The sequence below is a fragment of the Lissotriton helveticus genome, chromosome 2_2 (assembly GCF_964261635.1).
Source record: "Lissotriton helveticus chromosome 2_2, aLisHel1.1, whole genome shotgun sequence".
NCBI classification, from domain to species: domain Eukaryota; kingdom Metazoa; phylum Chordata; class Amphibia; order Caudata; family Salamandridae; genus Lissotriton; species Lissotriton helveticus.
The window spans coordinates 34,995,289-35,017,822 of record NC_136060.1 but is presented as its reverse complement, the minus strand read 5'-3'; the positions used below and the strand labels follow the sequence as shown (position 1 = coordinate 35,017,822).

The following is a 22,534-nucleotide window of genomic DNA, read 5'->3' as shown; positions in this document are numbered from 1 at the left end:
GAAAACCAGCACCGTGCCTTTAAGACCTCCAGGACCTCCTGAATCCCATCATGCCCCACCTGTGACAGTTAGGTCAGTTTTTTTTTCTGGCTTCTTCAGTGAAGATCCTGGAGCATTGAGCTCTACATTTCTTTACTTTTTTGTCAGAAAATTCTCTTTAAAAGCAGAAGATTTTGTCGTAACTCAACTGTTTTCTCCCAAGGCTCCATCCTCAATTCCTAAGGTACAGACAAGACCTCCGCAAAGATTTAGGAGTCTGTAGAGGTGAAGATCACTGTCCAGGACCGCACAGAGGAAGAGGTCAAGATCTAGGACACCACATAGAAGTACACCATCCAGATCTCGATGCGCATCACCGATCTAGATCTTTCCGACACAGGCACAGGTCTCCTTACTGGTTCACGTCCTCTCATTCATCGATGAGAGATTACTCACCAACATTATCAGACTCACCCTCGGCTAGGGTTTCTCCGGTGGATGATCTCCTCACTTTCAATGATGTACTCATAAGAGGGGCAGTGAAGCTGAATATTTATTTATTTTTTATTTTTATTTTTTGAAAACTTTTTATTGATTTTAAAACAAGAACACAAAAGAACAATACAAAACAAGGCAGTACATTAAAACGTGTCATCACGTGGTCCGTGGGGGGGGTATATAGAGGAATCAAGCAATAGTGCAATCAATAATTGGGGGGGGGTGGGGGGGAGAGGGGGGGGGGGAAGGAGACCAAAATATATACAAAACAACTATAGTCCTGCGGAGGAAACGTCAGGTTGGGAGGAAGACAAATCAGCATCAAATTCCGAAATTGGGGGAGTACATATATCTCCACGGTATGCGTTCCATTGGTTCCACACTTTCCCCCACTTGCCCGGCCTGCCACGGGAGACATATACAGTTTTTTCTCGAAACATGCACCAATCCATGTTTTGTGTCCACGCCAGAAGTGTCGGAGGCGTCTGCGCGCCCCACAATTGGGCAATATCACGCTTGGCAACCATGTTGCCCAAGGTCGCCCAGCGGAGCTGCGCTTGATTGTAGTCATTCGGCTCCCAGACATTCAACAAGCATCTTCGCGCTTCAGGCACCAATCGAACTCCCGTGACCTCACTCATTACTTCATGCACGCGGTTCCAATAACGTATCACAGCAGGGCATTCCCAGATAATATGAAGGAACGTAGCCACCATACCACATCCGCGCCTGCACAATCCATCCATCGAGAATCCCATTCGAACCAGACGTGGGCCAGTCACATACACCCTATGCAAAATTTTTAGTTGGACGAACCGAAGACGTGCCGGGATAGCCACTTCTTTCGGGGAAGAAATCGCGGACTGCTAGTCCTCATCATCGAGTTCTAGACCATCTCTGGTCCACAACCCTCGAAGACTTTCTAGTAGATCAGTCCTGGTATTGATCAACTTTTTATAAATTAGCGAGATCGTGCTATCAGGGACGTGACCATCCAGAATCCGATCCTCGAGCGGGGATGCCTCCGGCACGTCCGAGCCTAGCGGAAAAACAGACAAGATCGCATGCCTGACTTGCGCGTATCTGAAGAATTCCTTATCATTCAGCCCATACTCAACTTTCAATTCCTCAAACGTCTTGACCCTGCCCTTGAGCCATACGTCATCCACCCTACTGATCCCGATCATGTCCCACCGATCAAATCCCTTCGATTGCCAAAGGGAGCCCAATTTATCCGAAGCATACAGTGGGGTAGCCCGGGTCGGCCTGTCGGCCCATCCCGTGGCCGCCGTAGCTCTACGCCACACCTGTACTGCTGTTTTGGTGGGGCCCGTAAGAGTTTCGCCAGCTGATTTCGCATATAGAGCCCTATTGTAGTCCCCACCGGGTAGCAACCATCTGTCCATCGCAAAAGCCGGGTTTAGTGGGGGAGTGTAGGTGCCATGGTTAATGGCCCCCAATTTAGAGGCCCAGTAATAGCGACGAATGTCCGGGAGAGCGATGCCGCCATCGTACCAAGGGAGTGTAAGCTTCGAAAGGGCGATGCGAGGACCGCCCCCCCATAACAACTGCCGCTGTAGACTCTCAATCTCACGAAAATATTCCGCTGGCACAACATCAAGCATGTTTTGAAGCGCATAAAGGAATCGGGGAGCGACATCATCTTAAACAACGCAGCTCGTCCCAAAGGAGAAAGGGGTAGTCTGCTCCAAGTCCCGACATCCGCCCGAAGGCGTCTGAGAGGGGGCAGCAGATTGCGCTCATACCGAAGTGTGGGGTCCAAGGTGACAAATATTCCCAGATATTTGAAACCATCTAGTACCACCGGAATAGGACAATCACGGGGCAGGAGAGGAGTATCACCGGAGAGAACATAAACGCAAGATTTAGACCAATTTATAACTAAGCCGGAATTCTTACGGAAAGAAGTCAAAACGTCGAAAAGGACGATTAACGACTTTCGGGGCGATGTGAGGTACAAAAGGATATCATCTGCATACAGAGATACACGGTCTTCAAATTCCGGAGACCATCGAATGCCCTTCATGGATGGTTCCCATCGCAGCCAAGCCACCAGTGGCTCTAAAGCAAGGGCAAACAAGAGTGGGGACAGAGGACAGCCCTGGCGCGTACCTCTACCGAGAGCAAAGGAGGCCGAGACACGTCCATTCACCACTACCTGGGCTAAGGGATCAGCATAAAGCAATCGAACCCAACGGATAAAGGTGGGCCCAAACCCGAATTTGGAAAGGACCGCCCAAAGATAGGGCCATTCAATCGTGTCAAACACCATGGTGGCGTCCAAAGACGCCAAGATGGCCGACTCTCTCAATGTCCCCGCTCGCGCGAGGACTCCATGCAGGCGCCGAAGATTAAGTGCCGTATTGCGATGTGGTATAAATCCGGACTGGTCTGGATGAACCAGATCGCCTATAACAGTCACCAGACGATTAGCAAGAACTTTGGCCAGGATCTTGGTTTCAGCATTTATTAGGGAAATAGGCCTGTATGATTCGCAGCGGTCACGTGGCTTACCCTCTTTATGAATTACCACTATGGTGGCCAATCTCTGGTCAGGAGGAAGAAACCCTTCTGCCAGTGATTCCAAAAACATAGATCGCATATACGGCGCCAACACATCCGGACGGAGCTTGTAGAGTTCTATAGGGAGTCCATTAGGGCCCGAGGCCTTCCCGGAGCGGATCAAACGGATAGCGGTCGCAACTTCATCCGCCGTGGGCGGAGCTTCCAGCAGGTCCCTCTCTGAATCAGACAAGCATGGTAGCGAAATATCGCGTAAAAGCATGTGGGAGTCTTGCTCCGGTCTATCGGACACAGGGGAGTACACCACCCGAAAATAATCGGCGAACCTCTCAACAATCCCAGCAGGGTCCGTGATACTTCCACCATTTGCGTCAACTATAACAGGAACCACTCGACTCGCGCATTCTCTCCTATCCAACCAAGCAAGCAACTTCCCAGCCTTATCCCCCACATCATACAGACGTCCCTGCTGTTCACGACTCATCTCCTTCGCTGCATCAGTCACCAGAGCTCTGTACTCATGTCGTTTTAGGTCCAACAGATGAAGCCTCTCAGGGGAGACCCCAGCATCAAACTCTCCCTCAAGATCGGTAATTTCAGTCTCAAGACGAACAACCTCCTCTCGTCTACATCTCTTAACATTGCCAATCGACGAGAGGGCCTGCCCCCGAATTACAGTTTTGTACGCCTCCCACAAGGAGACAGAAGAGGATACTGACCCCACATTTTCGGCAAAGTATTGATCAACTGTCTTAAGTAGTTCCGCTCTAATCTTAGGATCACGGAGGTACCATGGGTTGATCGGGGCCACTCGACCCTCCGAACCCCCATGTGCGTTCACAACCAACCACAGTGGGGAATGATCCGAAATACCCCTGGCAAGATGTTTCACCTCCCCTATACGGGAAGCCTGGGAGGAGGGCATCAAAACATAATCCAATCTCGAAAGGCTGCCGTGGGCCCCAGAGTGAAAGGTATACTGTTGTTGCCCAGGATGGTGTAAGCGCCAACAATCGGTCAGCCCCAGTGCCTCCATGAAGTCCCCAAGCCAGGATTGGAACTTAGCGAGAACTCGGGGAGGGTAACGATCACACATCCCGGATACTACTGAATTAAAGTCTCCCCCGACTACAAGCAAACCCTCGGGGACTCCCAGAATCACTCTTCCCAGATCTGCATAGGTCGTAGTTTGAAGACCTGGGGGTATGTAAACAGAAAATAATGTAACCACCCTACCCTCCCAACGCCCCACAATGGCGGCGTACCGCCCTCTATCATCAAGTATAATGTCGTCAACAGCGAGGGGGAGGGAGGTCCGGATCAGAATGCCCACCCCTCTGGAGCCAGAAGTGAAACCTGAGTGTGCAATGAGACGATAGCCACGCCTATTCATGGCGTGGCACGTATTACCCAGCAAGTGCGTTTCCTGAAGCAAAACCACATCAGGGGACAAGCGTCTCAGTAATTGCAAGACCACTCCCCGCTTAATTCTGTCTCCCAGACCATTTACGTTCCAACACAGTATCCGTAGCCCCCTACCCCCATCCCAGATTCCACCCCAAGTCCCCCCCACACCAGCCGCGACACCACAACACAGAAGATCATCAGCATTATGCCTTGAAAAAAACAAAGAAACACATCTCTGAACTTGTTAACCCCCCAGAACAACATCATACCCCCCACCCCGCACCCCTGCGTTAGACTCAAAAGCCACCCCAACTCGCAGCGTGCCTGTCGCCCTAACATACAACTAATCTACGAAAAGAACCCCAGAGGAGGAAGACTCACCTGCCCCTCACCCACACCCCAGTAAGACAATGGAGTAGCAATTATTGTCAGTATAGGATCGAACCACTGCCGAAAGTCAAAATGTTGGTCCGGGAGCCGATGTCGCTCCCTATTCCTGCTCCGTCGGGCCGCCCTCCGCTCCACCGGGAGGTTCCGATTGTTCAAATCGCCCTCGTCCATTAGGCAGCGAGTCTAACCAGTCATTAGCCGCTTCAGGATGGTCAAAGAAAAATGTTCTATCGTTGTGGACGATACGCAATCGAGCCGGGAAAAGCATGGCATATTTCATGTCCCTGTCTCTCAGTCTCTTCTTCACTCCTTGAAATCCCAGCCGCTGCTTCTGGACTTGTTGGGTGAAGTCCGGGTAAAAGCTGACCATAGCGTTCTCATATTCCGTGGGGCCTGATGTGCGGGAAGCCTGCAGTATCACATCTCTGTCGCGAAAGTTGAAAATCCGCGCAATGATGGGGCGCGGAGAAGCACCCAGCTTAGGCGGGCCACCCGGGACACGGTGGGCCCGTTCTACTGCAAAAAACTTGCTCAGGCCCTTGGGCGCCAAATGATTTAGGACAAGGTCCTCCACCAGTAGGTCCACAGCTGACGATTCCGTCTTCTCCGGGACACCGACCAATCGGACGTTGTTCCGTCGTGCTCGGCCCTCAAAATCGTCCAAGCGACGGGAGAGATAGTCACGGGCGGATCTCAGATTACTGACCTCCGTCTGTAGGTCAGAGACGTCGGTGGTAAGACTAGTAGTCTTCAGGTCGAGAGACTTGACCTTTTCGTTGGTTTTTGCAAGATCCGCCCTGATCAGATTGACATCTATGGCAACAGTGTCCAGCTTGTGGGTTAGGGCCTCATACTGTTGTCCCATCGCGGCCTTCATCCCAGCAATAGCGCACATGACGTCTTTCAACGACGGGTCGTCACCCAGCAGGGATTCGTCCTCAATGCCGGCCGGGGGTTTAGTCATTCCGCTCGGAGAGCTCTTATTGAGGGTATATCGGTCCATGACGTTGGATTGGACAGAACCTCCTCGAGCTGCCGGTCTGGTCTTGCGCCTCTCTGCTTCAGGCTTGGTGGCCATCTTAGGTCGTGTGCCCCGGAGGGTATTCTGAAAATGGCTACACTCGATGTGCCCGCAAAAGCTCAGAGAATAAAGTGAGGACCAGTCCCTAGGCAAACAGCAAGAAAGTCTGGATCTCCGAGCGATGTTGCAAATAGTTGAGTGGAGCAAGCAACCAGGGCGACCAAGGCAAGGTCAATGACGTAGGCTCGTTAGAATCGAAACTGAAAGTAGAGGACCGGGCAAGGGAGGTTAGTGCAGGCCGTTGTTGTTCAATTACTACCCGGCTGGCAGAGTAGGCAAGCCCGGGGCAGTGCCATGGAGCAGGCCGCAAATCTCCAAAAATCCATATATTCGGTTCCCGGAGACCAAATCGAAATCCGCAAACGGATAAGTGATCAGCAGGTTCTCGACCACAAAAGCCCGTCGTCCAAATCAGGATTAGTTGCAGGATAGTCGATGGAGGTGGCGAAGGTCCGGGAGCTCTGAGCTCACGCGACCATCTTGGGTGCGCGCTAAGCTCCTCCTCTCGTGAAGCTGAATATTGACATTCTTTCACGTGTCACTTCATCATCAGTCATATTCAAGACTCTCCATCACCAAACGGCTTCCAGACTGCTTTTACCTTTGGTTCCATGTCTTTTGGAGCCTGCTAAGTGAATCTTTCTGACTCCAGCATCTCTACGGGCTGCATCATTACATATACTTAAAAAATACAAAGCTCGCCAACCAAGACCCACTTTTCTTGAGATCTGATCCTCTTCCAGATTCGGTAACCGTAGCTGCCGCAAGAAAAACGCATACTGCGCATCATCTTCGACATTGCCCGAGGATATGGACAGCAATCAAATAGATTCTGTAGACAAAAAGATGTGCAACACTTCTGCATCCTTTATGAAGGTTGCCAGCACCTCAACTTTACTAGTGAAGTACAACAGATCATTGGGTAACTCTCTGTCCAGATTTACAGATATGTTGCCAAAAGTGGACTTTCAGGAGATTCTTCAAGAGGGTGCTCTGGTTGCAAACCAGACCATCAATGCTGCTGCTTCTGACTTTGCAACCCATGGATATTCTCACGGGATTTGTGGAAGACGCTTCTCTTAGCTCCGTGTTACAGGCCTGAAATATGTGGCCCAGCAAAGGATACTAAATCTACCTTTCACAGGAAATTCTCTGTTCAGAATACACGCAGATGATGAGATGGCAAAAATGAAATCAGAACTAAATACACTCAAGGCAGTGGGCCTCGAGAAGCGTAAAAAAATCTGTTGCAGGTTCTGTCCCTGTGATCAACGATCATACCAGTAGACAGTTCAAACCCCTCATTGGGTACCACTTCCATCCCCGACAACAAGCATGTGGAAGAGGAGGCCCTCATCCATCAGCATTCTCTTCCAAGACACCTGCAAAACAATAAGCATCTGCTTCCCCCCTCTCCGTTTACCGGTCCGGTGGGAGGAAGTATTGCTAAATATCTGGACGAATGGCACAAAAAACCAAGCACCAAGTGCGTCTTGAATATTGTTCAAAATGGTTACTGACTCAGGTTCAAATCCATTCCTCCTGGTGCCCCTCTGAGGATAACATCCTGTCCTCAACAAGTCTTATTGCGAAATGAAGTAGAAACACTGCTCCAAAGAAAAGTCATAGCGGAAGTTCCATTGTCTCAAAAGGGACTGGGAATACACTCCCACTATTTTGTGGTCCAGAAAAAAGGCCTGAATCGAGAGTACAGGCCAGTTCTAGACTTAAAACTCCTGAACAAGTTCACCCGCAAGGATAAATTCAGGATGCGTGCCCTTCACCAGATCTAACCCTAGCTCCATCAGGGGGACCGGATGTATGTAATTGATCTCCAGGATGGCTACTTATACATTCCAATAACCAGGAAACATTTGAAGTTTATGCGCTTCAGAGTGGCATCAACGCATTCCCAGTACAAAGTGTTGACCTTCGGGCTCAAATTAGTGCCTTTCACATTCTCAAAATGCATGACAGTAGTCGCTACACCTGCTGGGGAAGAAGATTTTTGTGTAACCATACTTAGCCAAATGGTGGTTCAAAAGCTCCTCCCCATTGCTAAAGCAGGAACATTTTCAGAGCTGCCTCGAGACCCAACAAAATCTGGGCTTACAAGTAAACTTCAAAAAGTCCATACAAGTATAGACTCAAAGAATAAACTACCTGGGAGCGACTGTAGATACAAAAGAAGCAAGAGTGTATCCTTTGGAGGAGAGATTATCCTCAATCAATATGAAATGTTGCACACTCCTCGCCCATTGGCCAAGTAAGTGGTGTGTCTGCTGAGGTCGATGACCTCTTATATCTTTGTTGTCCCCAATGCTAAGCTCCCCATGAGGCCTGTACAGCAAGCCCTGGAAGGTCAATGGTCTCAGTTTTTTAACCTCTGGGAGGACAAAGTGGTTCTGTCACAAGATGCCAGACAGTCACTCAGGTAAGCAATTTATCCATCACCAGCATTTCATCTTTTATAGAGTAATATGCTTAAATCATTCTCCATTGTCCAAGTGGGAGTCCCACAGTAACTTTAAAATAGCAGTATAAGACAGTAGCTTCCTTCAAGCACCACAACAGTGATGCTTCAGTAGCACACCAACTTCATTGGAAAACAACCAAACTTTAGCCAATTTTAGTGAGAATGCCCCCAGTCTCATCCTTCCTGGAGGATATCGCATTTCAGAGTTCAACGACATGTTGTGAGGAAAGTCCTAGAGCTTAGATCTCTCTTCTCCCAATTACCTCCAGCTTTTTTCTTCACAAATATTACTTTTAATTTATCCTTGGGTGCTTTGTATTGAGATATTCTACTACTGCCTCTAAAATAGGCAATCTTACATAATTTTACAATGGCAAACTACTCTACAAAGAGCCTGGTTAAGGCATGTGGATACAGGATGGTGTTTTCATTTGACCCTCATATTAAATGCATTTATTGCCTTTGTCCTGACCATATACATAAAGACTGCACAAATTACAGTACGGTTCTGCTAAAACTGTCAATCACTGATATGAAAGACTTTTTAAGTGGCTTCAAAAGCATAAGGTGGCTAAACCCCTCTCCGCTGGGGATGAATCATGCTCAATTTTTAAGCCCTCAAAGGAGAAAAAGGCGTTAAAGCATAAGATGGGAAAAGTGACGGAGAAATTCCTTAAAAATATGTGAGACCATCACTTGAGCATGGGAAAAAGAAAAGTGTCAACCGATGTAACTCCCCCCACCATCCACTAAAATGAAGAAAAAAACATAATATGTCACACCGTCAATAGTGTTACCATTACCAGAAAACCCAGTTGATAACAGTGCATGGAGAAGACCAGGTGTACCATTAACAGAAGCCCTGTAAATGAATACAAAATCCCACCCACCCCCTATCAACAGCGCCAGTGACAATACCACAAATGACACCTTCTCTGTCAAATGAGACACAGGTAAGAGAAGACCTTAGCTGTTGAGACATATTGCCAGAAGACACTTCATTCAGCAAAATAGCACGATTTTAACCATCAAAATTCCTGGAGGCAGAGGCTGAAGAGGAGGTATAGGATCCTGATAATCAATATAGAGCAGGTTACAATCCACAACAGGGGAAAATAAAGTTTCAAGATACAGAGGAGGGGCTTGGATTTTCACTGCATGGAGAGCAGGTTACTCACTTTTATTACCCTAAGTAACCCAGACACCAGGAGTAAGACTTTACCGAATAACATGTTTTCTAAGATTGCATGTATGATCCCTATGAAACAGAATATGAACAATTCCATTGTCGCTCCAACAATGCAGGTGCTGATAGATGTTATCTAGGACCTCAGGCATATGATGAAGGATTATTACACATTCCCCAACGAAACCAGATCGACAACCATCAGCTACACCACAGGCCAAATGTTTGAGCCCTAAGGAACCAAAGGGACAAGATACACATGAACGGAACCCTAAAGCTTCTGTTCCAGTTGAATGTCACACCAGTTCCTCTAGTAGCCCGTCAAGTCCAACATTTCACAGAGAACGCATCTAAGCCAATACAAGTTGATACCTCTGATGTTGACCAATACTACGAAGAAGGCAAACTCCCAGAGCCCTCAAGGAAAAGAGGAGATGAATGGGAAGACTGCATACTAACAATTGCAGAGCATCCCAGCACACTCCCCCAATACACTCTCCATCAGACGACAACTCCAGATTCGTGAAAGGGTGTAAAAATATTTGACTTTCCATTGACAAGCAAGGAAATGGATTACTTTCTGTACAACTTCAGCGAGCCATCTAGAAAAGCGGTCAAAGGAATCCCTATAATAGACCATCGGTGACAAGAAGGCATGCAATTAATGCAGACTGCAAGAACTGTAGCTGCCATCGTCCTCAGACTAAACAAGATATATAAAGCTCCAGACAACACACCAATCTGTCTAGTGGCATCATTTAGTATTAATACGAGCCACACAAAGGAGGTCTAGAAATCCTAGAACACCTTTTACTGCTCTACTGGAAAGAGAGGGTGTACAATTGATGCCTTTGGGAAGAGGATGTCCTCAGAAGCTTCAATGTCAATAAGAATTGCCAGTATAATGGCCATAGTAGACTGCTTTGACTGCCAGATGTGGTCCGCCATCACGCCGAATCCAGAATATTTATCATTTGGTTTAGCTGCTTATCTTACATAGGTCATACAACTCTCGGACACTCCTGTAAAAAATCGGGAGGAGCGAATCTATGATCTGCTTAAGGGGCTGTGGTCAGGAGGGTTCCTTCTTCCATACACTCTGGGCCTGCCCGGTCATTCAGACCTATTGGGAGGGAGTAACTCAGATACTGGCACGGATGCAAATCTTGGAGGTCCAATGGGGGCAAAGTGGCTCTTGCTCAATATCGAGGGTGATCAGACATGGCTATGTATTCAAAACTGGTTGTTGGTGGGAACTGGCATGGCCAAATGAAACTAGGTATGTACATTCAGTGCTGTGCCCCCTAGGGTCTTGGACTGGTAAAAAGACATGGATTGGTGCCAACAGGCAGAGAAGGTGGTGCATCAGAGTAGAGGTGGCCCACAGAAGTGGGAGAAGTGGGCCTCAAGACCTGGCTCATCAAATGACTCTGATGCAGCTGCTCACCCCCGTCCCCGCTCCTTGAGACCCTAACGGGTGAGTAGTGCACTTTAAAAACCCCTGATTGGGTGATTGTGTAGCTGGCGTACCTATTGCTGCGATTAAAACTGACAGAATGGGGGCGGGTGGAGACGCCAGGCCCAAGCAGCAATGTGTTTTCACATAAATGGTGATGCTGCAACTTTCCGATGTTTTGTTTCAACGTTGAATGTCCCAAAGTTACTGACGCTATCCTGTCAAGCACTTACTAATCATTTATACTGTACGGTTAATATTGTTTTGTTTCTGTTGTACAAGAAAATGAATAAAATAAATGTATGAATATTTATCAGATGCTAACAATCAGGAATTCACGTCCATATTGCACGAGGGTGATGAGGGCTGAAAGCCTGAAACCGGTACTAAGATGCTTGTTTCCAGTCCAGGGAGGACTTGGCCTGGCAGTTCGGGCTGGACTGTTCCCTTTGGGCGCAGGGTCAAGACTGATTTGCTTATGGGTGGGTCCAAACTGGAATGGCATGGTGAGCAAAAAAACGTTGGCTTTAGGCCCAGATCTCTGTACTGGGGTGAATGTATAACATTGTTCTGCATTCTGCCCATCAATTGTTCTTTTTGCATTTGTAACCCCGAGTGGGACGGGTATGCCCAGACGTGGGTCCTGTGCTCTCCATGCCACTGGAGTCAAGCTATCCTGGCTGATGAGGGCTGAAAGCCCGACACCGGTCCTAGGATGCTTGTTTCCAGTCCAGGGAGGACTTGGCCTGGCAGTTCGGGCTGGACTGTTCCCATTGGGCGCAGGGTCAAGACTGATTTGCATATGGCTGGGTCCAAACTGGAATGGCATGGTGAGCAAATAAACGATGGCTTTAGGCCCAGCTCTGTGTACTGGGGTGAATGTATGACATTGTTCTGCATTCTGTCCATCAATTGTTCTTTTTCCATTTGTACCTCCAGGGGCCATTACTCCTGAGGTCAGTATTTCACTGGTCCTTTCCTAAGACAGCTGAGATCTTCCTCTCTGAGTAATGTGAACATTCCTAGGTTCCAGAGAGCCAGATGCGGTGGTCACACCTTTATGGAAGCTGCAGCTAAATTATGTAACACCCTACCGATCCACATTTCAGGTTTAGTTTCTCACATGGCAAGAGTTTGCGGGCATTGACTCCCCCTGCGCTCTTACCTGCAGCAAACGCAGGAATCGCCAGCCGCCCTGCTCATACATGCAGCAAAGGCAGGGACTGCCATGGGTCAGAAGGTCTAGCTACGCCACTGTCTACAGGTCCAGATGTGTACTAAAGAGTTGGAGTCTGAGGTTTAATATATATTCCTGGTTCCCACTTTGAAATAGGAGAAGGTTCTAGAGCCATCTACCCACGGAGGTCAGGCATTCCTTTCCTCACGGCCCTGGTCCAGCATGTCTGGAGACACAAAAGACTAGTGACAAACCCCTTTTTGATAGGGATGAGGCAGAGCCCTTTGTACTGTGCAAGGGTGGTAGGTGGCAGCTCCTCCCCCCGTTAAGTCAGAGTGGCCCATCCGGCAAATACCTATCTTCCCTTTGTCTCACTGTCTGGGAGAAATACACAAAGAAACCGAAAAGTTGGTGTGATACCCACAGAGAAATACAGTTTGCTTAATCAGCAAGTCAGCAGGTTTGTACCAGAGACCCAATGAGTTCTCTGTGTGATGCTCGTTGTTTTTAACCTAAATTCAAGGCAATTTCAAGAATTGGACGAGGATGGCTCACTCACGTAATGTGACATCCTTCGTCATTTGCCATCTCGCCCCACCCTGTTAAGATGTTACTACCAGGGCTGACTCAACCTCAGAATGGGGCTTTTCTGAGGAAGTTCCTAGATATTTCTTCTCTCAGGACAATGATTTAGGTCCAGTTTATGACTTTAAAAACCATGGGATAATCCACTAAAGTAACCTTTAATTTGGTGGTATCCCTGGTTGATTACTTAGGGATAAATACAGAAGGCAGACTTGACCATAATGACCTGTATATGTCACTGTACAAATAATTATGTCAAAATGTTTTTGCCTCTAATCAGCCATGGGTCTAGGGCATTCGTCAGGACTTTGTCTATGCCCCCTACACTGCAATAACTAAATGCTGGGTGGGCTAAAATATAGGCAATGACCTACCTCTCAACTGGTATCGTAATTAGTGATAACCTAGAACTGTTATCTAGGTGCTTCATGGTCGGTTCGGGGTGGCTTTCCTGTAGTCAAACTTTCTTCAAGTTCGAGAATCCACTTGTCACCTAACTTGCCCCATCGAACAGCCGCCTGAGCCCCATAATGCCCCTCTTGTCTCCCCTCTGTGATAGTAAAGAAATATAAAAGACCAGCTGCCAGCTCCACCTAGTCGTGTGACACAGGGGCAGGCTGCATGACCAAACGGTTAGAAAAAAAATGGCATCTTTTTAAAGGGGCATTTTTAGAATTGTGAAAAAATAAATCTGACTTTACCATTAAAGAGGGCTTTTAATTCAAATTCTTTAAACACCAAACTCAATCCATCTTCCTGCTCCCAATTGAAAGTCATCACTTATTAAATATAATAAGGAAACCCGATGTTAACCTATGGGAGAGGTAGACCTTGCAGTAGTGAAAAAACTAATTTGAGTTTTTCACTACCAGGACATGTAAATCTTAAATGTGCAAGTCAAACTTTTTAAATACATTGCACCCTACCCTTTGGGCTGTTTTAGGGCCTACACTTAGGGTGACATATGCATAAAAAGAAAGGATTGAGTCTGGCAAAAGGTTTTTTTGGCCAGGTCGAAATGCCAGTTTCACATTGCACACCCAGGCTGCAATGGCAGGCCTGAGGCAGGTTTGAAAAGGCTACTTAAGAGGGTGGCACTATAGTTGCTGCATGCACACTAGTTGCATTTAATTTACAGACTATGGGTGCATGCCGTACCACTTTACTAGGGACTTACAAGTAAATTAAATGTGCCAATTGGGTGTAAGTCAATTTAATCAGTCCTAAGGCCAACAAAAACGAGATTAAAACTAGGAGGGGTGAAGGCAAAAAGTTTAGGGGTGAAAAAGTCCCTCCTAAGGTTGAAAGGTCTAACATGACTACTTCCAAAATGTGTTCTGCCATAGGATTGGCTGTCTTGTGATCTGAAAGTACTGAAATAAAAGCAAATGTTAATTTAAGCAGAGTTAACACTTTACCAGTCTCAATTAGACAGCCATTTAAGCTGAGGAAATATCCATCTCAGGCAATGGAATGATAGCATTATTGAGGGTTTCACTTGGATGCAGCTGCGTCATTACGTTTTAATGTGGCGACATAGTAGGTTAGGGAAACCTCCCAATAGACCACATGAGTGCAATGCAAACACTCTCTCGGAGAAAGCACACAATTTCTACCCAATCAGATCATGTAAACAGGACTACCAAAATCTGGAATGGGTAAAAGTCTCTCTCCTAGTAGTGCTTTTTAACTCTCCTTTTTTAGGTTCAGCACAAAATGTGTGGTGACCGCTTTGCTGTCAAGCCAGACCTACAAAATGCAGACACAGAGGATCTTCCTGGTGACAGGCTGTCATTTTATATGCTAACAGTCCTTGTCATCAGCCAATAACACGATGATAGTGGAAAAAGTGTAACTCTGAAAAACTCAGAGCCGCACTCCTAAACCTTCATTTAAACCAGATAGTAGAATCACCTGATAATAAAATAGCTTGCTTAGATTGTATCGTTGTTTAATGTACTCACAATTTAGCAAATATGCTCCATTTTAAAATAACATACTTTGGAATAACTAAGAGATTTATCTAATAGCATTATATATTAGTGCTTAAAGAGATGTTTACGCCTTGTGCAAAATGTTACTAGTGTGCAAAATGTATACCACCTTGTGGTTAATAATTTGTCTATATATCAATTAATCAATCAAATATGTAGTATGTGTAGTATGTTTGTAAAGCCCGATTGTATGTTCCGTGTCAATTAAACATTTTCCCTGGTGTTTCTGCATTCGAAAACGATGGATGAAGTATTACTGTTGGACGGAAAAGTCCTCTGCATGGTAATGGACATGAACCACTGCCCTGAATGCCCAAATGTGCTGATGTTTGGATCTCTACTGCTGATTTTTGTTGTCATAGGCGAACACAAATCATTCGTTTGCCCCTGACATAGGCCTGTCTCACTGATTGCAGTATTGTTTGACTGGGAGGGGCACCCAAAGCGCTACCCTCATAGTAGAGGCGCGCAAGCTCGATCAGCAGTCGTGAACAGTCAATGGAGTGAGGCCTACAGGCTCACCAACTTTTTTAAGTTCTGCTGCTGTGTTCTTATCCTTGGCTATATCAGACTGGTGTGACATGCTGTGCAGCGCAGACATGGTGTGTTGCACTGGGTGCATGTGTGCCTGGGGTGGGACCATACAGAGACAATGCAGTACTGATTAGTGGATGCATGATGTAAGCATGTGCTGGAGGTGTGAGGAGACTGCTACCGCACTTATCTGCGGTACAAAAGGGGGTGGTGATGGACGGAGCATCTGAATCAATCAAACACTCACACCCAGTCAAAAGATCTGGGTTTAATCCATCACCGTTCTTTAGCCCACTCTGCCACCCCAGTTCAGACATGGCTATATGCAAATCAGTCTGACCCTGTGCCTCATGGGAACAGTCCAGCCCGAACTGCCAAGCCATGCCTTCCCTGGACCGGAAACAAGCTTCCGAGGACCGGTTTCTGGCATTACAGCCCTCTTCAGCCCGGCTTGCTTGAATCCAGTGGCAAAGTGAGCAAGGACTCACGTCTTAGCATACCCTGCCACACTTATGGTGGCCAAAAGTGGTACAAAAGGGGGTGGTGATGGACGGAGCATCTGAATCAATCAAACACTCACACCCAGTCAAAAGATCTGGGTTTAATCCATCACCGTTCTTTAGCCCACTCTGCCACCCCAGTTCAGACATGGCTATATGCAAATCAGTCTGACCCTGTGCCTCATGGAAACAGTCCAGCCCGAACTGCCAAGCCAGGCCTTCCCTGGACCGGAAACAAGCTTCCGAGGTCCGGTTTCTGGCATTACAGCCGTCTTCAGCCCGGCTTGCTTGAATCCAGTGGCAAAGTGAGCAAGGGACTCACGTCTGAGCATACCCTGCCACTCTTATGGCGGCCAAAAGCGGTACAAAAGGGGGTGGTGATGGACGGAGCATCTGAATCAATCAAACACTCACACCCAGTCAAAAGATCTGGGTTTAATCCATCACCGTTCTTTAGCCCACTCTGCCACCCCAGTTCAGACATGGCTATATGCAAATCAGTCTGACCCTGTGCCTCATGGGAACAGTCCAGCCCGAACTGCCAAGCCATGCCTTCCCTGGACCTGAAACAAGCTTCCGAGGACCGGTTTCTGGCATTACAGCCGTCTTCAGCCCGGCTTGCTTGAATCCAGTGGCAAAGTGAGCAAGGGATCTTTTGACTGGGTGTGAGTGTTTGATTGATTCAGATGCTCCGTCCATCACCACCCCCTTTTGTACCGCTTTTGGCCGCCATAAGTGTGGCAGGGTATGCTCAGACGTGAGTCCCTTGCTCACTTTGCCACTGGATTCAAGCAAGCCGGGCTGAAGACGGCTGTAATGCCAGAAACCGGTTCTCGGAAGCTTGTTTCCGGTCCAGGGAAGGCATGGCTTGGCAGTTCGGGCTGGACTGTTCCCATGAGGCACAGGGTCAGACTGATTTGCATATAGCCATGTCTGAACTGGGGTGGCAGAGTGGGCTAAAGAACGGTGATGGATTAAACCCAGATCTTTTGACTGGGTGTGAGTGTTTGATTGTTTCAGATGCTCCGTCAATCACCACCCCCTTTTGTACCGCACTTATCTGGCCATTGCCCATGTACAGGACTGTGTGGGCAACCCCCGTATGCCAGGAGGGGGCAGCCCTTAGGATTGTCATGGTAAAGACTGTTGTGCGGCAAGGGCCAAAGCCTTGCACGGTATTGGAACAGTGACTCTGCATGCCGCAAAGAGCTGTTGTGGTAAAGACTGCCATGCGGTAGGGGCTGAAGCCTTGCACAATAAAATAGTGGTGTGGCGACCCCATATTGCAAGAGGGGTTGCCGAAGTGAAAGAGTGAAGGAAGGGCCTATACTTCGTGTGTCAGCAGTGCTTCAACCCTGTATGCTAGGAGGGGCGGCCATTGGTAACTTTGTCGTATTGATCGGGCCGGAGACCATAGACAGTGAGTGGTGGTGACCCATAGGTCACTGAGAGCAACAAGGCCAGTAACTGGTTGGACACCCTTTAAACAAGTGAGGATGCCGTAGGAGACCCTCATCCAAGAGGGACCATGAACAGGATCATTATAGCCTACCCACCCATCTTGAGCGTGTGAACACTTATTAAGCTGGAGAAACAGCTGGAAACCTCCTATCACTGCAGGAGCGCTTCTCTCTTCTTATCAAAGGGAGTATTTAGCTGGACAAGGATGTATTGCTGGCTGCCAGTGTGCAAATTTTGAGATGTGAGTCTGTATTCACTAATATGTATCCACACACCGTCCTCCCTCCATCGAGGGAGCCTTGGACTGCTCGGACCACGCAACCCTGAGACTGAAGTGCAGAAGGAGCACTTTTCAGGTTTCATAGTAGGATGGGCACCTGGACATCAGGAGTAAAAGGTCCAAACCCCTACAATTGGGCCCAGTAGCCCATGTGTGCCCTGTGGCCCTCTGAAAGGGGTTCATACAATCACAATAAAAACCTTGCTTCCTACAAAACTATCTCCTATTTTTAGTCTCAAGCAGAGCTTGTGACACCCTCTAATACACTCATCACCTCTTGGTGATGAGTGTATTAGAGGGTTATTAATGATCTGATTCGCTTTTCACATGTGTATGAGTGTAGTTAGTAAATGGTAGCAATATTAATTAAAGAGAATCCCTTAAAGAATCAGTGAGCTCTCAGCAGTGTGAAAGTTACACTGCATTATTGTAAATGTTTAATTTAATCACATGATGCTAAAGAGGCCTGATCTCTCCTCCAGGCATTCTTTTGGCATTCCGAGGCATGTGGCAATGGAAACCTAGAGTCACAAGCAGCGCTTGGTGTAATGTACCTACATGGGCAGGGTACAAAGAAGGATATAACATCTGCAATTGAATGTCTGAAAGAAGCAGCAGAGCGAGGAAATGTGTACGCTCAGGGCTACCTTGTGAAATTTTACTACAGCAGAAAGATGTACCGAAAAGCTGCAGAACTTGCCAAACTGTGAGTATTGTCCTCTGTCCTTCCTTCCAAGTCGTGTGATGTCCATTATGCTTTTTTAGAAAATCTGAAATCTCAACAGAGATATCTTCAATTGTGTAATGCATGCATTATGGAAAGTTACCTCCATTGCTGATAGTAAATGTTTCTGAGGATAAAGTAAAAGGACCCTTTTATGTATCTTGTGCTGGGTGCACAAAGCATCTTAAACTCCTCTGTTTCTGCATTCCAAATGTTCAGTGATATTAGAGAGTAGCTTGTATCTCAGTCTGTAATATCGAATGCAATGGTGCTTTTGGACTGCCTCCATATTGACTGTTGTGGGTTCCTTTATTTGCTTTGTGCATTCCAGTGCACCCCCCTGAAGCATTTTCTATTTCAGTATATATGTAGGGTTAGTCATCATCCCTTATGAGAGCCGATCATAGACACTTGGGCCCATCTGCAATTTACTTTGCGTGAAGAGCAACCTTTATGATGGAGTAAGGATAACCTGACCATGTGTTGTTCGTCTTAGATGTGTGGGGCCCTTCCTACTGCCAAAATGTTAAAGGATATTTTAGCTCAGGATTTTACAGTAGTTTAAAAGGTAAGTTGGCATCCTGCATAATAAGGCTCTGGAATTCGTAATATGGATGCTTTGCAAATTATGCCCCAGGAGGTTCAGACCAACAATAGTTCTGTGATAACTGTACAAACCAAGAGTGGATGATGTTCAAAGTAGAAGTGTGGAACTAGGTGAATGCACAAACAAAGCAAGCACAACAAGGTGATGGACGGAGTGCTGAAACTTTTCAACCATTCATCCCTAGTCAAGAGATCTAGGTTTAATCAATTGGACCCAGCCATATGCAAATCAGTCTTTACCATGTTCCTCGTGGGAACAGTCCAGCCTGAACTGCCAAGCCAGGTCTTCCCTGGACCGAGAACAAGCATCCTAGGACCGGTTTCAGGGTATCACTCCTCATCAGTCAGGCTAGCTTGAATCTAGTGGCACAGTGAGCAAGGGACCCACTTCTGTGCATATCCTTGATCATTTAGGGCAAACATAGCAAACACAACAAGATGATGGACAGAGTGCTGAATCTTTTCAACCATTCATCCCCAGTCAAGAACGATGATGGATTCAACCCAGATCGATGACTGGCGGGTGAGTGTCTGAAAAGTTTCAGCACTCCGTACATCATCTCCTTGTGTTTACTTTGTTTGCTTTAAGGTGGCAGGGAATTCCCAGACTTGGGTCCCTGGCTTACTTTGCCAGTGGATTCAAGCTAACCTGGCTGATGAGGGTTGTTACCCCCAAACCGGTCCCAAAATGTTTTTTTCCGGTCCAAGGAAGAACTGGCTTGGCAGTTCGGGCTGGACTATTCCCATGAGGAACAGGGTCAAGGCTGATTTGCATATGGCTGGGTATGAACTGGGTTAGCAAAATGATCTAAAGAATGATGATGGATTCAACCCAGATCAGTGACTGGGGGGGGGTGAGTGTCTGAAGGTGTCAGCGCTCCATCCATCATCTTTGAATACACAAACAAGACAGAAAATTGAAAAATGAGGCTGTAGGACATGACCACTCACTTGTCAACTACCAAGATTCATCAAGCTCTTGGATTAAGCTGATGATCTTAGTTGTATCCCAAGGGGAAATAATGTCTTCTACCGTGAAATGAAAGACAGTGGAGAGGATAATCAGATGGACATTTATTGTGAAAAATTCTTGCCTCGTTTTTGGGTCAACCAAGAATAATTCCAAAGTTTCATATTCAACAGATTTATCGTGAGTAAAATTGAATCCAGGGAACCAATTAGGCATATAATAATTCACAATACAACAAAAGGGGGAGAGGAGAGATTCAATGGGGTGGATTCGGTCTCCCCAAGCATAATTTTGGAAACAGAAAGAATCCACACCTAGTGTGTCTAGAGTGGTCGCCACGATGGTGGAGAGCATTCAGTGTTCTTTTGATACCCCTCACACACCAAAAGGACCCTTGGTGTCATGCTTCATCATCGGGGTCTTCGCACCCCTCAATGGGGTGCGGCGTGCTACTAACCAACGAAATACGTGGGAGCACTTAAATGATGACTATGTGTGGTGTGTGAAGGGGTTATGTCAATCAGTGAGTTGTGGGTTTGGAGTGAAAATAGTGAGAAAAATAAAATTAAAAAGGGACTGACACGTGAAGTCTAATTAATTTTAATATGCTTTCATGCTGGCACTGTTAAAAGGTGTGTGTCGAGGTGTATGTGTATATTAAGGTACAACACCTCATTGGTGCGTCAACATGTTTCGATGCATAGCATCTTCTTCAGGACGGGACTGCACAATCCCTACCTTACTCACAACTATATGTCAAAGGACATCAGTACCATGAACATAACCAGTTTAATTCGGCTTTCTGAGGCTATAATGTGCCTACTTTTTAATGTTTTCAAAGATATCAACACTGTGTACCTGTTGGAAAAAAGGAAAAGAACACAAAAAATAGGCAAAATGGCATTATGTTAATAGAATATCCAACTGCTGGGACAGTGACCTAAAAAAATATATATATATTGGGGGCATTAATAACACAAATTGTTTGCACCATGAGCCTGTTTGACGGGAGGGGTGATATGCTAAATAGCAAACTAAATTAGGGAAGGAAAAAGGAAAAAGGAAAAAACAACAAAGTTGCAATAGTCAATATCCTTATGGTCTCTCTTCTACTTACTCAGTAGGTTTGCTGAAAAACCACCTTAATGTCAATCGGCTATGCCGTACTCACAAAATGTAGGAGAATCCCTATCGGTGTCAGCCCCTGCCCGCGGCTCCGTCGGTAATGCGAAACCGTCCTGGATCTAGGCCGACTGACCAGAATGGACAAGAACGTATTCCATAACACTAGTGGAGTAGAACAAGAGGCAATCAAACAACTTGCAGCTAACAAGGATATCATCATTAAGCCTGCGGGAGAGCGATCGTTATTCAAACTGTCATGGCATATGACAAGAATGTCGGAGACTTCTAACTGACAGGAGGAACTACACTATTCTACAAGAAGACCCACACAGGAACACTGAGGATTAAGATACAGGGAATGGTAGAAGAAGCTTTGGCTCATGACTAGCTGTCCAAAAAAGAGGCAGAGTTCCTAATTCAGAAATCGCCCAGGATCCCTTATTTTTATACCATCCCTAAAATACATAAAGATTTAAACAAACCCCCTGGGAGACCTATCGTCTCCGGAATTGGTTCCATTCTTGAACCCCTGTCAAGATTTGCGGACGCATATCTGCGTCCACTGTTACAAGTAACAAACACATACCTAAAGGATACGAAAGCGATACTCCAGCTCTTGCAGGATCTACCTTTCAATCCCGAAACACAACTACTACTAAGTCTGGATGTAGAGAGCCTGTACACCAGCCTACCCAACGACGAAACCCTTAATATCATTGAGGAAGTCCTCTTCTCAACACATTGGAGGTACCAAACACCCAGGAATGTTGTGATGGAGTGTATCTCTTTAGACCTCACGAAGAACTTTTTCAAGTATGAAGAAAACATATACTTACAATGCCATGGATCCAGCATGGGGAGCACTTTTGCCCCTAGTCTGGCAGGGCTCTACGTCCACCACTTGGAGACGCAAAAAATCCGGCATCCCAACAACCCTTTCAGACACAATATAACACAATGGAAATGTTATATTGACGATGTCCTGGTCATCTCGGAAGGCGATCCACAATCAGTGGAAAATTTCATGGAGTGGCTTAACAAACAAAACAATTTTTTGAAATTCACGAGTACAGCATCCAAAGAAATGTTGGTCTTTTTGGATTTAAACATCTACCCTGAGGCAGGTTTTTTGAGAACAACAACACATTTCAAAGCTACCGTAAGAAATTGCCTATTGAGGTATGATAGTTTTCATCCGCGACATTTACGTGACAACCTCCCGTACGGACAGTTCCTCCGTTTGAGACGGAATTGTTCCAATGTAGGGGATTATAAGATACAGGCAGCAGACCTCAATAATAAACTTCCGAACCGACAATACCCCAAACCTGTTATTGACAAAGCCATGAAAAGGGCCCGCAACAACCTACTTGAAGAAAGAGAACTGAACGAATCGATCAATCAATCAATCAAAGACATTTGTAGAGCGCACTACTTACCCGGAGGGTCTCAAGGCGCTTGGGGGGGGGGAGGGGCGCTGCTACTGCTCGAACAGCCAGGTCTTGAGCTTCTTCCTGAAGGAGAGGTGGTCTTGGGTCAGGCGCAGGTCGGTCGGGAGGGA

The 22,534-nt window shown here is 46.7% G+C and overlaps 1 protein-coding gene across 2 annotated transcripts in view; it reads left to right on the top strand.

Moving 5' to 3' along the window:
- LRP2BP (LRP2 binding protein) overlaps nt 1-22,534 on the top strand; it is a 339,402-nt gene that overhangs the window by 243,200 nt on the left and 73,668 nt on the right. For both annotated transcript variants that reach the window (XM_078678933.1, XM_078678935.1), the window contains exon 7: nt 18,031-18,254. In XM_078678933.1, the coding sequence (XP_078535059.1) occupies nt 18,031-18,254 (224 nt within the window). The remainder of the gene's footprint in view (nt 1-18,030; nt 18,255-22,534) is intronic.